The 17163-nt window shown below is 43.6% G+C and overlaps 1 protein-coding gene across 2 annotated transcripts; it reads left to right on the top strand.

The window, feature by feature from the left end:
• The first annotated feature begins 693 nt into the window (after window positions 1-693).
• On the top strand, window positions 694-16556 carry recql (RecQ helicase-like). 2 transcript variants are annotated; one of them, XM_069688189.1, is made up of 15 exons: window positions 694-748; window positions 1820-2050; window positions 2162-2341; window positions 2437-2543; window positions 4256-4454; window positions 4554-4720; window positions 5597-5678; window positions 5855-6003; window positions 7371-7488; window positions 7604-7742; window positions 7845-7936; window positions 8016-8232; window positions 10204-10333; window positions 13469-13607; window positions 14960-15050. In XM_069688189.1, exons 1-14 carry the CDS (start codon window positions 697-699, stop codon window positions 13571-13573), a joined length of 1968 nt encoding a protein of 655 aa, XP_069544290.1. In that variant the 5' UTR covers window positions 694-696; the 3' UTR covers window positions 13574-13607; window positions 14960-15050. The 2 variants fall into 2 exon arrangements, with proteins under 2 accessions (XP_069544290.1, XP_069544289.1); XM_069688188.1 differs by lacking the exon at window positions 13469-13607 and having other exon boundaries at window positions 14960-16556.
• The last annotated feature ends 607 nt before the right edge of the window (window positions 16557-17163 follow it).

Raw genomic sequence — 17163 nt, 5'->3', positions numbered from 1 at the left:
AAATAGATTTAAAATGACCGTTGTGGTTAAGATGTGTAAATCCTCCAGCAGCAGGCAGTGGGCAGAGACAGCCTGAGAGACTAAACGCAGGGCTAACACGACCCTCTGTCTCCGGTGTCCCACCTGACCCGCTCCTTCCTCCCGCCGCGGGGTGTCTGCTGGAGCAACCGAGAAGTGGCGCGGCACCGAGCAGCAGCAGCAGGCGGAGGAGCTGCACGGTGAGTTGGACCTTTGGGCTCTTTGAAAGTATCGACCCAGACGGAGGAGTCATGTAAGGGCCTCAAATAGCGAAGGGACGTCTTTTTAGCACGGAAATATGGCGGAGACACGAGACGGAGACACCGCTTCAACTTAAAGCTTCAACGAATCAATACAGATCAATGAAGGAGCTGCCGGGACGCTGACGGGACGCTGCCGGGTTATTAATGTGACCAGCTGTGCTTCAATAATAGGCCTTTAACGTTACTTTGAACTGGAGTAACTTTAGCTGCTCGTGACAAGATGCTGCAGTCAGCTGTTCTCACCGAAACACACAATAAGTGCAGTCAGACAGTGTTTATTTATTACCGCCATCATAACAGTTGGCATATTATCTGTATAATAATACATGAGACTGAACAGAAGAACACTTCTTCTGTCAAATTCAAATACAAAAGATAACATCACTTTGTTTTTTTCTGTCATACAGAGATTTACATGGAAATCTGTGAAGATCATCTGAGAAATATGGACGTCGGCGGATCTAATGGTGAGTATTTCACTCAAGGAACAAATCGCGTTTTTATTTGACTTTTATTTCCACAAGAAGTAATTAAAGTCTCATCAAAAGCCAAATTAGTGCACAACAGTGCTGAGATATAAATCCTGCAGTTGTTTTCTGTCTGTGAGGATGTTGACATCATGTCTGCAGCTCCAGAGGGTGTGTGTGTGTGTGTGTGTGTGTGTGAGTGAGTGTGTGTGTGTGTGTGCGCGCGTGCGTGCGTGCGTGCGTAAACACAAGGAAGGAGGTCATTACTGTGGAGGTGTGATCCTCACAGGACTCCCCGGTGTGAGACCTGACAGTCATCTGCTGCATGTTATCTTCGTCTGTCACTGCCCTGATTCATGACTTCATCCTGGGATTAATGTCTGCTGGTGATGTCACAGCTTCAGGCTATCGTACATGTTTTAATACTGACTGCTGAAATCGTTTCATAAGAAAATGTCTTATCAAAGTGAACTTTCCAATCTCAGACTCTCATCATGTGAAAAATGTTCAAAAGAAATTCCAAACTTAGTGGAACATTATTAAGATCAGCGTTTTTTAATATTCAGACCCTTGTCGTGTCGGCAGACTTTACTGCGCTGTAGATTTCAGTTTAGATAAATAAAACTGACATTTTTAGTCTACGGTCAGAAACCCGTAACGAAGAAGCACAAACATGCTTCTACAGTTCATGCAAATGATTTAAAAGTCAATAACTGAAATCACTGATTTACAGAAGTACTTAGTTTGCTGTGCTTCTTTACATTGTGATGTTGTTTGCGTCAATAATCCATCTCAGTTGATGAGACATAAAATGGATTCACACTTTCATGTCGAGATGAAAACCAAACGTGAAATCTGAGAAGTCCTCCATCAAACTCCGATGACACTGAGACGAGTTGTGGATCAGGAAAAAGGTCTAAAACCACTTTTAAAGTTCAGAGTGGTTCCTGGAGCTCCGCGGCCTCAGGGATGGTGACATGGAAGAAGTTTTGAACACAGAAGTGTCCGTCAGACCAAACAGACCCAAAACACAGCGGAGAGCTGCTTTTCATTCCCGGTGTCGGTGTGCAGACGTGCAGGCGGAGCTGGACTCGCTGGAGTCGGAGCTGGAGTTGGTGGAGCTGCAGATCTCGGAGCTCCTGCAGAAGCAGGCCGAGCTCACTTCTCGGAAGAATGCGCTGCTGCAGCTGCTGGAGGAGGCCTGCGACACTGCACGGCCTTCGTCCTCCTCATCCTCCTCCAAGTCATCCGGGGCTGAACCGGTGATGAGCGAGCAGGAGACGCAGCGCTACGACGGCTCAGGTACCGGACAGACACCACTCCTTCTTACAGTAAAAACAAACAGCAACTCAATACCTCGTATGTCTGTAGCAGCGCCTCGTGTTCACTTGTTGATCTCCTCGTACTCGCTAGATTTTTCCTGGTCCGGAGAGGTGGAGCAGCACCTGAAGGACTCGTTCCATCTCTCCGAGTTCAGACCGCTGCAGCTGAGAGCGATCAACCTGACGCTGACCGGCCGCGACCTGTTCCTGGTGATGCCCACCGGACGAGGGAAGAGTCTGTGCTACCAGCTGCCCGCCGTCTGCTCCGACGGTCCGCACGCCGTTTATCGCTCTCAGACCGCCCTCGCAGCCTGATACATACATCTGTGTCTTCTCCACGCTTTAACCCTTCTGTGATGGTGTCAGGTTTCACTCTGGTGGTCACTCCGCTGGTGTCCCTGATGGAGGACCAGATCATGTACCTGAAGTCCATCGACGTGGCAGCAGTCATGCTCAACGCCTCCAGCAGCAAGGTAACAGTCGTTTCAGGAATCATGTTAAAAACGCAATCTCAGTTCTAAATGATGACGATTCAGCTGCATCGAAACAAACCGATCAGGAAAATCCTCGTTTAAAAAGAGAAGATGAAAGCCTGAAGTTGATTGTTTTTAGTGTCAGATTCATGAAGCTGCAGCATTTAAACAATCTCTTCAAGTTCTTCCTGCCTGCGAGCTGCATGATGCTCGCAGCGCAGCACACAGTGTGAACACCACCGCATACTGGAATAACTTGGCAAAGCCTACAGTTTAAAAACTTATTATCTTCTTTGTCAGGCGACGATTTGTCCTCAAGCTCAACCACAAAAAAACGAATAAATCAAAGCTCAAATTCAAGCGGCCACCGAGGCACCAAGGAACGAATCTTAGACGGGAAATAAATCCATGAGGCAAACATAACGTTTCAGAAGATTTATTTGATCATTTCAAGCAAGCAAACAAACAAAGAAACAAAACAACACGTCCGCTGCCTCTCCTGCCGTGGTACAAAACCATGAACTCCTCCTGGTGTCTGCCTGTCTTATGCCTGCATACCCATATCTGGAGACTCACCGCCTTCAAAATAAAAGCTTCAACAATTACTCAAATTAATTAAAGTGTCTGTAGATAGTTTGAATGTGAAGTGTTGAAAACTGAAGATTTACACTGTAATGTGTAACAGACTTTTATTTTTGTTTCATAAAATTGGTGTTGAATAAAGGATTGTTCAGGAAGCGGTACTGAAGTCAAAGGTTTGTAACCGACAGGCAGCCCAACGTCTGGCTCTTAGTTTCTAACGGGGTCACATGAGGCTATGACACCAGACTTCACTTATGTCACGTTTTACTCTGATGAATAAAGTGTTAGATGGATGAAATGGCTCAGAATTAGATTTACAGCCTCTATTCAACCATCTGTCAGTCTGAGCTCTTTTAATAACATATGGTCACTAACCATCATGTTTATGTGCACCTGTTACTCTTTATTCAGGGTTGATGCTTCTTTCTCTTATTGTTAACAGGATAGCGACTTCATGAGGCCTTAAATCCCTTCAGTGCACCGCTGTTGTAGCGTCGCGTGGACGAGAGCGGCGTGTTGTATATAAACGTGGCGTGTTGTATGTTAACGAGGCGTGTTGTATGTTAACGAAGCGTGTTGCATGTTAACGAGGCGTGTTGCATGTTAACGAGGCGTGTTGTATGTTAACGAGGCGTGTTGTATGTTAACGAGGCGTGTTGTATATAAACGTGGCGTGTTGTATGTTAACGAGGCGTGTTGTATGTTAACGAAGCGTGTTGCATGTTAACGAGGCGTGTTGCATGTTAACGAGGCGTGTTGTATGTTAACGAGGCGTGTTGTATGTTAACGAAGCGTGTTGTATGTTAACGAGGCGTGTTGTATGTTAACGAGGCGTGTTGTATGTTAACGAGGCGTGTTGTATGTTAACGAAGCGTGTTGTATGTTAACGAGGCGTGTTGTATGTTAACGAAGCGTGCTGTATGTTAACTGGCGTGCTGTATGTTAACGAGGCGTCTTGTATGTTAACGAGGCGTGTTGTATGTTAACGAGGCGTGTTGTATGTTAACGGGGCGTGTTGTATGTTAACGAGGCGTGTTGTATGTTAACGGGGCGTGTTGTATGTTAACGAGGCGTGTTGTATGTTAACGGGGCGTGTTGTATGTTAACGAGGCGTGTTGCCGTGTTCACAGGAGCACGCGAAGATGGTCATGACTGGAATGACGGATCCGAAGGCTCCTTTCAAGCTGGTGTACGTGACTCCGGAGAAGATCGCCAAGAGCAAGCTGCTGATGTCTCGTCTGGACAAATCTTACAACGCTAATCTGCTGAGTCGTATAGCTGTGGATGAGGTGCACTGCTGCAGCCAGTGGGGTCACGACTTCAGACCGGGTGAGGACGTCCAACAACCAGCAACACCAAAAGAAAACAAGCTGGCTTTACACCGTTATCACATCGATGTGCTGTATTATTTATGTGTATCCTGTGTAGACTACAAGCTGCTGGGCATCCTGAAGAGGCAGTTCCCCAAAGTGCCCCTGCTCGGCCTCACTGCCACGGCAACCAGCAGCGTCCTCAAGGACTGCGAGAAGATCCTGTGTGTCCCGCAGCCAATCACACTCACAGCCTCCTTCAACCGAACTAATCTCTACTATGAGGTAACCATAGATACCACACACACACACGCACGCACGCACGCACGCACGCACGCACGCACGCACGCACGCACACACACACACACACACACACACACACACACACACACACACACACACACACACACAGCTGCACAACTGACTGAGCATTCAAATCCTCTGGACCAGCTTTGAAACAGGAACATTAAAGTTTTTTTTTCTTGTCACACTTTACAACAAATTGCTTGTGTTGATTCCTCTTCTGTCTTCATTTAAGATTAATCTCAATTAAAGTTACACAAAATTCGTGGTTAGGTACATTTTCAATACAGCAGAGAAAACTACAAGGAATACATAGTTTTGTCCTTTATTTTGCAAAATGTAAACATTCACCAGTGGTCTAATATCTGCAGAGATGTCGTCATCAAAGTGCTCCAATATTAAAGAAAATGGCCGCAGAACTAAACCTGCATCAGGTTCTGCACTAATGTGATGCTCATCAGAAACAGGCTGCTGCTTCATTGAGTCTGCTTTCATTCATAATAACAGCGAGAACAGCAACACCATGAGGTCAAACTGTGTAATAACGACAACAACACCTGCTCTCACCTGCCATCCCATCATTTAACAGGAAAAGAAAACACCAACACACCGAGAGGCCGTGAGGCTCTTTATAGAACAACATTGCTTCGTTTTATTTGAGAGCAGTGCATTAATAAAAGGCAGATTGATGAATACCAGGAGGTTCAGTGACTGAGACAGGATATAATATCATCCCAGTTCATGAAATGTAAAAGTTAAAGACAGTTTGTAACTTGAAGGAGAAACTTAAGAAGCTCTGAAGTGTAAATACGACCTCTCTGCATAATTAATCAAACTTCCAACATTTGTTTTCCTCAGGTTCGTATCAAAGCTTCTGACAACGATGCATCAATCAGTGACATCATCTCTCTGATCAAGAGCAGATACAAGGACCAGTCAGGTACCGGGACCGGCAGGACGGCTGGATCACACCGAACCCTGCAAGCAGGACTCGTCCATATGCCTGGAGAGATGTTTCTATCTACCTGCTTCATCCCTGGGGTGTGTGTGTGTGTGTGTGTGTGTGTGTGTGTGTGTGTGTGTGTGTGTGTGTGTGTGTGTGTGTGTGTTCCACAGGCATCGTGTATGTGTTCTCTCAGAAGGATGCAGAGTCGGTGTCGTCTGAACTCCAGAAGAGCGACGTCCTGGCGTATCCGTACCACGGCAACATGGACCCTGCAGACAAGTCCCGCGTTCACCGCAAGTGGACCAACAACAAAATCCAGGTACTCTGTTTAAAACACACACACATACACACACACACACACACACACACACACACACACACACACACACACACACACACACACACACACACACACACTCGTTCTGCTGGAGGTTTCTAGAAGCACCGGGTCGAGATTTAATTTATTGGTCAATAATCACTATTTTTGATTATGATCAAAATCTGACTTTAAAAAAAATAAAAGATTAACCTTATAAAAAGGTTTATTCTGAGGTGAAGGTGATATCTTCAAGTGTCAATCCCAGAAACCCACAAATATTCATTTTATAATGGTACTTTTTTTTACTTTTCTAAACAAGATCATGTTTTATTTATCCTAATTTTATCATGTGCATGTTTTGTAATTTTTTTCTTTGTGTGCTTCCCTTTTTTTTTGTTTTTCCTAACTGTTTTTCTGTGCTGCTGTGACGACTAAGTTATAAGGGATTAATAAGGCCTTATTTTATCTTGTCTTGTCTTGTCTTGTCTTGTCTTGTCTCGTCTCGTCTTCACCAGACATTTTCATTTTAAATTTTAATGATACAATTAGTATCATGTAATTGAGGAGATGGAGGCTCTAATGTTAATATTAGCTAATTAAAGGAAAGTAAAATGTCACCTAATGGAGAAAATATAATTTTCAAGTGGTGGAACTTGAAGTACATTTCCTGATGTTCATGGTTCTCACAGGACGTCAACATGCACAATAATGCAGCTCTTCGCTCGACTTCATCACGACGGTCGTTTTTTCCTTCGGCTTATGTGAAATGTAAAGTGAAAGCACGGCCGCTTCTCTGAAGTGTTTTAACAGTAAGTCAGATCCAGTTTCCTGAGAAGAGCTCGCTGTGGAGACACTTGGAAAGCGCTCGGCTCTGCTCTGTGGTCCCTGCAGGGTGTAGGTGGAGTCTGCGTCAAACCTGGCAACCCATCCAAGCAGGCTGCCAGGTTTGCTCTTTTCTCGCGCGTTTTGCAGTCGCCTTTTTATGAAAATGAATTAATATCGAACGTGTTGCGTGTCCAAATCGCACAAGAGGCACAATCCCGGGTCCCCAGCAACACACACGGTTTGAAGCAGGAAGGACGAACGGTTGTGAAGATATTAGAAGGACAGACAGACGGAGATTTCTGAAATTATATCGCGAGATAAAACCAGACAATCCTCAAATTTAAGAATCCAAATCAAGCAAATATTTTCCATCAAGCATTCGTTATATTCATGAACGGAATCATTTTTGTCAAATGATTTCATTGTAAACAGTAGGTTTTAACTACCGAAACAACTTCTTTGTATAAATAATTGAAGGCTGATAATCAGTGCTGCAGGAGTCATGTGAACATGTGCCAGTCAGTGCTTGTGTTGTCCTCCAGGTGGTCGTTGCCACGGTGGCGTTCGGGATGGGCATCGACAAGCCTGACGTCAGGTTTGTCATCCACCACACCATCAGCAAGTCCATCGAGAACTACTACCAAGAGAGCGGACGCGCAGGTACACGAGTTTTTATCTTCATCAAGCATGAGCACGAAGAGTAATACAGCTCCGTCTATATAACAGCTGTTTGTTGCAGTAACTGTGATTCCCTCCGTCCGTCCCGTGTGTCCAGGCAGAGACGACCGTCCAGCAGACTGCATCGTCTACTTCGGCTTCGCTGACATCTTCCGGATCAGCACCATGGTGGTGATGGAGAACGTTGGTCAACAGAAGCTGCTGCAGATGGTGGAGTACTGCCAGAACGTAGACAGGTAACGGTGACAGAGACCGTCTCAGCGGCGCACTGAGCCGCCTGAACGCCTCACACAGAGCCGCCTGAACGCCTCTTTAGGTCTCATGTCTGCTGTGTGAAGGTGTCGGCGCTCTCTCATGGCGGTTCACTTTGACGAGGTGTGGGACGACGAGGGCTGCAGCCAGACGTGTGACACCTGCCGCCACGCTAAAGGTGCGTATGTGATGTGTTTGACTAAAAGTCGTGGCTGCGTGGAAGTGAGATATCAACCACCTGACCTCCACCTCTCCAGACTACACCACCGTGGACATTACCCAGCATGCCCGGCAGGTGGTGCAGATCCTGGAGCTAGCAGCGTCCATGGAGGAGAAGCTGACGCCGCTGAAGCTGGTGGAGGCGTGGACGGGGAAAGGACCGGCCAAGCGCAGGAAGATGATCCAGACCACCACTCTGTCCCGGCCGCAGGCTGAAGCTGTGATCGTCCGCCTGCTGCTGCAGGGATACCTCAGGTCACTACGCTTCACATTCACTCACTGATGATCCCTCAGGTCACTACGCTTCACATTCACTCACTGATGATCCCTCAGGTCACTACGCTTCACATTCACTCACTGATGATACCTCAGGTCACTACGCTTCACATTCACTCACTGATGATCCCTCAGGTCACTACGCTTCACATTCACTCACTGATGATCCCTCAGGTCACTACGCTTCACATTCACTCACTGATGATACCTCAGGTCACTACGCTTCACATTCACTCACTGATGATCCCTCAGGTCACTACGCTTCACATTCACTCACTGATGATCCCTCAGGTCACTACGCTTCACATTCACTCACTGATGATCCCTCAGGTCACTACGCTTCACATTCACTCACTGATGATCCCTCAGGTCACTACGCTTCACATTCACTCACTGATGATCCCTCAGGTCACTACGCTTCACATTCACTCACTGATGATCCCTCAGGTCACTACGCTTCACATTCACTCACTGATGATCCCTCAGGTCACTACGCTTCACATTCACTCACTGATGATCCCTCAGGTCACTACGCTTCACATTCACTCACTGATGATCCCTCAGGTCACTACGCTTCACATTCACTCACTGATGATCCCTCAGGTCACTACGCTTCACATTCACTCACTGATGATCCCTCAGGTCACTACGCTTCACATCCACTCACTGATGATCCCTCAGGTCACTACGCTTCACATCCACTCACTGATGATCCCTCAGGTCACTACGCTTCACATTCACTCACTGATGATCCCTCAGGTCACTACGCTTCACATTCACTCACTGATGATCCCTCAGGTCACTACGCTTCACATTCACTCACTGATGATCCCTCAGGTCACTACGCTTCACATTCACTCACTGATGATCCCTCAGGTCACTACGCTTCACATTCACTCACTGATGATCCCTCAGGTCACTACGCTTCACATTCACTCACTGATGATCCTTTTAAAGTTCTGAGTTAGCATTGTTAAGAGATAACGTACTTTGATTTGCAGTTTTTTTCTCATTTATCTGATGAGACATGTTGATCTTTGTTTAGTTTTTACCACCAACATGACTGCTGAACAGGTTCCCACAGATCTGGGAATTTCAAAAACTCTTTTCCAGACAGGGAAAGTTGAGGGATTTGATAGTTTTTTGGGCCCAATTATATCAGAGAATGTTGTTTGCATGATTCAATTTTAGGTGCTATTCATCCAAATATAATGTTTTCCCTCGTAGTCTTTTTTTTATCAAGTTATTTACCTGTACTGCCTGAGTGGTTTTATCTTCTTTCACAGTAAAGATGTTCCTTTTCTTGAAGCTGCTCAGGAAGGCAAACGTGCAGGAAAATGTAGATTTCAAGAGATTTGGCTTCAGAAATAATGACTTCAGAGACTGGAGGATAAAGTAGACGCTAGAAAAGGTGAACGTAAAGTTTGTAAAACTACTGTAGATCCATTAAAAATAGAAGAGGGAGCCCTTCACAGCCACACCAACAGTAAGAAGCATGCTGGCTTCTTAATGTTCCCATTTAAAATAATCTTTGCATTGCGCAGAGTTCAGAGGTGTAATTGATGGGAATAAAATAATGTCTGTTTCTGGCACGGCAGCCGGTTGGTCTGTTGGTTAGAGGTCGTGGAGCTTCAGCTCTTTAGTCAGTGAGTATGACCTTTAACTCGGAGTGGGAACCCTGGCTGCATTAATGGTTAGTTGTTCACCAATGGCAGCGTGACTTGTGTTCAAAGGCTGATGGATTAATTATTTATTCATCAAGATTGTAATTTTAGCTCAATCATCAAATCCTAACAGCCACAGTTTTAGTTAGAAACCACATTTCTGGGCAACTAGTCGACCTGTTGATCCAGATGTTGATGAGAGCACAGCTGGGTCATTTCAGACCGTCTGCAGCAGATAGTTAATTCTTCCTGTTGTCCTGTTCTGGCCGGTGTGTGTTGACCTCAGAGAGGACTTCAGCTTCACTCCTTACACCACCTACTTCTACATGAAGCTGGGCCGCAGAGCTCCGCTGCTCAAGAGCCCGACTCACACACTGAACATGACGTTGAGGCCTGCAGAGCCCGGAGCTGCTGGGGTGAGTACACCTTTTCTATATAAACATGGCATGAACCCGTCAAACACACGTCCCTCTGAGCCCGTGATGTTGATATATGTCATTATGGACAAGCTGTTCAAAACTCAACTTCACCAAACACTACATTTCTCCCTCCTCTATCAGCAGCCACTTTAAACTTCTCTGGTGCTCTCTCTTATGTCCTCTTAATATTAAAATCACACAGTTTGGTAAAGTATGAGTTTTAAAAGCCTCTCCTCAGTTCAGGCAGAGTAATATGAACATTAGATTATTTTCCAACAGTGTTGAGGGTTTTACTTCTGGTATTTCTGAAATCTCTCTAGAAAATATTTTTAAATGAAGAATTAATTTGATTTATCAGTCCCTCCAGGTTTTTGGTGAGTTTTCTTGTGATTGTTGCGAACAAAAATGTTTGATTTTGCAGCGGACTTTCTCAAAAATGTCGATCTAATTTGCAGTTTTTTAAGCACTACCTGATAGAATAATAAATGTGTAATCACTTCCTGTGATAATAATCCTGCTGCACATCACAGAAATATTTTAGTTGTAATGTTTTCAATGTATTTATTGAACTTAGAGAACCGTGGAGATAAAAGCTCCTCAAAGGTCCTAAAAGGTCCTAAAAGCTGCGTATGTTTCCAGAACAGACCGTCTGTGACTGGAATATAGAAACAAGGACGACATCAGCCTTTCAAAATAAGAGCTTTAGATGCTGTTTAATTCATGTTCATTCAACACATAGACCTGCTGGATGAAACAAACAAAGAGACGTCTCTGACAACTGGACGTGTGGAGAAAACTCATTTAACATCCAGTAATATGGAATCACTTCCTTTGATCACAAACATTTAATCACATCATTTTAATGTGAAGGACACATTTCACTTCCTGTTTCTCCTCTTGTTCCGGTTCCTCCGGTGAACAGAGTTTTATTTGGAGATGAAAACAGGAGCAGAGACTTTCTGATTAAATGAGGAGTTATTGTTGGTAATAAAGTGAGTTTTATTTGAAAAATATTTACTGTTTGTTGTTAATACTTTCAGCTCAGATTCTGATGAAGACATTTTTTGCAGAATCTTTTTTTTTTTTTTATTGCAACCATCTGTAAATATTGCCGTTTTCTTGAATTATTGTAATCGCAAAATCACGATTTCCTAGACGGACTGATTTTAATCTCGTAGTTTAAACAGCAAACTTTTGTGTCACGTTTAGTTTGGTCTGAAACTTTAGAGCGTTAAACATACCGAACTGCTGAAAAAATAGACACCACATGTCGTCATGTTGTCCAGACTTTATCTGTGTAAAACAGAACAATGTAAATTTAGCATCTGCGCTGGTTCAAATAGTTTGCAGATAGTTGTTAATAAAAGTTTTACCCACAATATCTGGACAGATCATTTATTAATCGATGAGACTAAACCTGCTTTCTAGTGAAGCAGCTGCTGAAGAAACAAAGACTTTGAAGTTGCAGAAATATTTGAGCCAGCTTTAAGAATAGTTTAGTTCAGTGATGTGAAAAAGAGTCCGATTGATTCTGGAGTTTTAAAGCACTCACTGTTTTTGTTGTTGTTTGTTTATTTTTGGAGTCAGCATTATCCAAGAATGAAATCCTTGGGAGAGTAATGGTGCACAACCAGGCTCACTACAATGTTCTGACAGCGATCATTAATGGTGTCGGTGGTCTCTGATTTCAATAAGTGGACCTGATGTTCTTCTGCACCAGCTGAGGTTCTGTGATCGTATCGACCACCAGACGATCACTGATGTAATTTATCTGTGACACAAAGAACAGGTTAAAAACAGGCAGAGGCTCCAGCAGATGTCGGGCTCTTCTCCATCATGCTCCACCAAACATTCACTTTTTATCTCCTGTGTTTGTGTATTAATTGGATGTTTCTTCCAACCCTGTGTTCTCTTTGTGAAGTCTCTAACCAGTTTCTTCTTCTTCCACTGTGTGGCTGATGTGTCTTTCCTCACAGTCACTTTAAAATGTTGTCGCACATTTTGTAAATGTCTCATATATCCAGAGGTAAGTGAAAGCTGAACTGAAGCTAATGCAGTTTGTCCACAGTGATGACTGAATCTGTGTGTTCATGTTTCAAAGGTTTTAAATCTGTTAAAGAACAATCATCTTCATCTCACCACCACACAGCTGCTGATTCTGATCATTAGTCATCTAACTGAATTAATATTAGATTAAATCTTTGTAGTTCCTGTAGATTTCACTGCTGTTACCTTAAAGTATGTTGAGAATATCATTTTGAAAATGAGTTTTAGACTGAAAATGTATATGAGGATGAAACATTAGCTGCTTCCAGCGAATCAAACTGAAGGATTTATGCTTTTATATAATAATTGGAATCCTATATGTTACAGCAGAACAGTTCATAATGATTCATTTAATAATATTCAGTCCCTCCAGAGGTTTTTTTTTGTGATTGTTGCGAACAAAAATGTTTGATTTTGCGGCACATTTAAAAAAAGAAATCAATGCAATTTGTGGAGTTTTAAGAGAGGTTTTTTTTGCATAAAATTGCAGGAATAAAAAAGGATTACAGCTCAAGACATTTAAAAAAAAAAAAAAAAAATTAATGACTTAAATATGATTTTACATCATTTTAATGTGAAGACCACATTTCACTTCCTGTTTCTCCTCTTGTTCCTGTTCCTCTGGTGAACAGAGTTTTATTTGGAGATGAAAACAGGAGCAGAGACTTTCTGATTAAATGAGGAGTTATTTTAGGTAATAAAGACTGTTTTGTCTGAAAAGATTTACTTTATGTTGTTAATACTCCTTAAAGCTCCCACAAATATTGTGGAGTTTGCTTGAATATGCATTCATTGTTGCGATAGCAAGATGGTGATTTCCTGGAGGGACTGAATTTTGCAGAAAACAGCGACTTTTAGGTGAAACCTGCCCTGAATATAATACTGACCGATGCAGAGACCTTCAGCCATCTCAGAGGAATTCCGGGATCTCCATCATGAGCTGACATGGAGACATAACAGATGCTATCATGTCCGTTCCAGTCCCGTGTGCCTTGCGTGTCCCGTGTCCTGTCCTCTAGTGTCCCCTCGTCCGCTCCATGTAGGTGTGCAGCCTCTCAGGTTGAGACTGTTGTTAATGACCTGCAGGTAAAAGCTGCGAGTGGCCAGGGAAAATCCAAAGAGGCAAAGAGGTCAGGTCAGAGCACTGGAGACGCCACCGTGTCCAAGAAAACCAAGACAGAGCGTCCCTAGTCCCCCCACCCCACCCAGAGGACAAGCTGACAAAGTACAGTCCATCATTCCTTTCTCTTCTTCACTTCTGACTCTGTTGCCATGGCGCTGTCCTCACTTTAACTTCATGCCGAGTGTTGGAGGATGATGGATTGAATCCAGTTCATTTCATTTAAAAAAAACAACTTTGTAATTTGTAAGATAATAAAAATGGTATCATGTTTTTAAATATAAACAGATTTAACTTCATGACTTTTCATGACATTAAAATTATTATTGAACCATGATGGAAAAGGAACATTAAAAATGAACTGATTTGCAAGTCGCATGAACCCATATTTGAAAATAGAGCAAAGACGACATATGAAATGGAGAAATTTTATTGTTTTATTAAAAATATATGCTCATTTTGAATTTGATGTCAGCAACACGTTCAGGATCTCCCTTGTTGCATCGCTCCATGCAGCGATGAACTGTGTTCACAGACGATGGTTTTCACAAGTGTTCCTGAGCCCATGCAGTGATTTCCACTCCAGAATAGTGTGTTTTTAATGCAGTGCTGCCTGAGGGCCCGAAGATCACCACCATCCAATATTGGTTTCCAGCCTTGTCCCTTGTGTTCAGAGATTTCTCCAGATTCTCTGAATCTTTTAATGATATTATGAACCGTAGACGATGAAATCCACTAATTCTTTGTAGTTTTACGTTGAGGAACATTATTCTTAGATTGTTGAACTATTTTCCAACACAGTCTTTCACAGTGGTGAACCTCTCCCCATCTTCACTGCTGAGAGACTCTGCCTCTCTGAAATCACATTTTTTATAGCCAGTCACGTTACTGATCTGTTGCCATGGTAACCTAGTTAGTGTTTAGATGGTTCCACCAGGTGTTTTTTTTGTTATCTTTACACAACTTTTCCAGTCTTGTTGACCCTGTCACAACTTTATTGAGACGTGTTGCTACCAACAAATTAAAAAAGAACACACATTTTTGATAAAACAATAGAATTTCTCAGTTTCAATATTTGATATGTTGTCTTTGGTCTATTTGCAAATCATTGCATTCTGTTTTTATTTACATTTTACACAGCGTCCCAACTTTTTTGGAAACGGGGTTGTAAAATTTGAGCATAGCCTTTCACCTACAGTCTCTGGTGCCAGAGTTCCCAATCAGGAGCATGCTACAACTATCACTAACATTTCATCACACTGTTAACATGGTGGATTTATTCCCACTGACTGCATGTAGAGGTCGGTTACACTCTGAGGCTGCGTCTACTTTAGCCACATGTTGCTTTAGAAGCTTACTGATCCCAGTTTGGACTCTGTGCACATCCTCCGACTTATCCCAGGATGATGATTTAATGCTTCACTGCTGTTCACTAATACTTTATTTAATGGTTACAGGAAACATCAGCTGTTAGAGCCAATGAAGAGGAGGTGCACATGACCTTCGACCCCATTGTCCTGGAGAACAGCTGTCCTCCACAATCCAAACAGAAACTATTAAAGCAACAGAGGAACCTGAGCAGAAAAAGAGACGTGAAGCCCGTCAGCGACACAGACAGACAGACAGACGGAGCAAAGAACCAGCCGGCAGACAGATGTGTGGAGGAGGAGGAGGAGGAGGAGGAGGAGAAGAGGGGGAGCATCGTGGCCCAACATGTCGTTGAGGTGGATGTTGAAATCAACACAGAAGATAACTGGGGTATCAGTAACGGCCAGAAAACACCATCACATCCAGTTAAAGCTTGCTCCAAACGTAAATCCACCACCCCTCAGAGAGCGAGGAGGAAACCCCGTGCCGACGTAGCAGCGAGTGGGCCCTCTTCGCCCCCCTCCACCGCCACGGTGCCCGGCTCTCCATCCCAGGCCTCCATCATCTCTGACACGGCAGCTGAGGAGCTCTGTGACCTCAGGAACTACTACAGCAAACAGCTGAGGAGAATAAACCACATCTCCCATGAGTACCTGGGGCAGCCGGCGGAGCCGGGAGTGCTGGCGTGTATCAGGGAGCCTCTGAGGAGCCTCCGCCTGCCCCGCAGCGGGACCATCGCCCAGACGGCTCGCAGCCTGTGGACGCGGGTCAGCGGCAGGAGGAAGCTGATCCACCGCTGACATTCACTTATGGGATGTTTTATCTGCTGTCAGAGTTAAAGGAGCCGCTACGTTGAGCCTTTAAACATGTCTGACTTTTAAAACCACCTGGTTCCACCGTCGAAAACGATACTGCAGCAGACCACCATAACTGCAGAGATCTGAGCAGGAAAACTCAAACACAGTTCATGACTGTTATTATTCTGCAAACAGCATTTAAAAGATGTCGTGAGAAAAAACGAAATCCACATCTTTATATTCCCAGTCAGATGATACTAATGGAACAATGGGAGGTTCATGAAAATGAATAATTAACTAATCTTCTGGATGGGAATTTAAACTTTGAGGCCATGTTGCAGGATGTCGTCTTTGATAAACCACTAATCTAATTTTACTTCAGGAAAATCCTGTAACCTGGTAGGTGACAGTAGATGACGTCACATCATAATGAAGTTTAGAGGGAGGCAGGTCTCCTGGCTGCTTTAATATCATTCTACTGTTGCATTGACTCATAAATAGGCCTTTAACCTGTGGTATGGTGTTAACATACATGTGTCAGACTGGCAAAACATTTTCAAACTAAAGGTGGTTCCACACAGCTGAGAAAATGTGAGTAAAAAAGGTGCTGAGGGAGCATACCACACCGGTAGAGAGTCCCTGGTTTGATTCCCGGCCAGCAGGACATTAACTGCACAATCGAGACCACAGGCTTGAATAACAAGAGGAATATGAATGGATTAAAATCCTCCTACCTCCCAAGGTGAAATACATCCTGTCTGAATGGGGCTTCAGTGGCCATAAATGCTGTTAGTACTGGACAGAAACATAAATACTTACCTCAGCTGTTTTGCTACGTCATAGTGTCTTGATGAATATACTGTATATAAATTAAACTTCTGAACCTCGATTTAAAGCTCTACTTGTTCTTGTTTTGTGTGTTTTTCTTGTTGCAGCATGAAGGAGAGTAGAGAAACATTCCTAACGTCTACACACGGACGTCTTTTTCTACCTTTTATTTAAAGAAAATAGTCAATAAATAAGATTTACAAATCACTGACATTGTGGCTGCAGATGTGGAAGAATTCTATGATTTCTGAAAGACTCCAAATAACAATTCAGTAAGCCGGTCTGATCTTTCCTTCTTTTTATAGTGTTGAAAGACTAAATCAGTGTCATTGTTTATTCATGTCAGTGCATTATATTTGATTTCTTAATGGTAATGCAAGTTACTCCTAAGCCCACATTGTACATTAGGGGGTGACAGTAAATGGTCTGTACTTGTATAGCGCTTTATCACCTTTCGGTCTCAAAGCGCTTTAACATGGTTTTCCATTCACACACTAATGAGACAGATCATCATATCAAAGTACTGCCATCAGGAGAACATTCACACACCGATGGTTCACCATCAGGAGCAACTTAGGGTTCAGTGTCCTGCTCAAGGACACTTAGGCACGTGGACAGGAGGAGCTGGGGATCGAACCACCAACCTTCTGATTAGTGTTCAACCCACT

The sequence above is a fragment of the Brachyistius frenatus genome, unplaced genomic scaffold (genome assembly GCF_029030835.1).
Source record: "Brachyistius frenatus isolate BFR_SWC_R1_liver_20210118 unplaced genomic scaffold, ASM2903083v1 Contig_540, whole genome shotgun sequence".
Lineage (NCBI taxonomy): Eukaryota > Metazoa > Chordata > Actinopteri > Embiotocidae > Brachyistius > Brachyistius frenatus.
The sequence above is the reverse complement of the archived record's forward strand: the minus strand, read 5'-3'. Positions and strand labels throughout refer to the sequence as shown.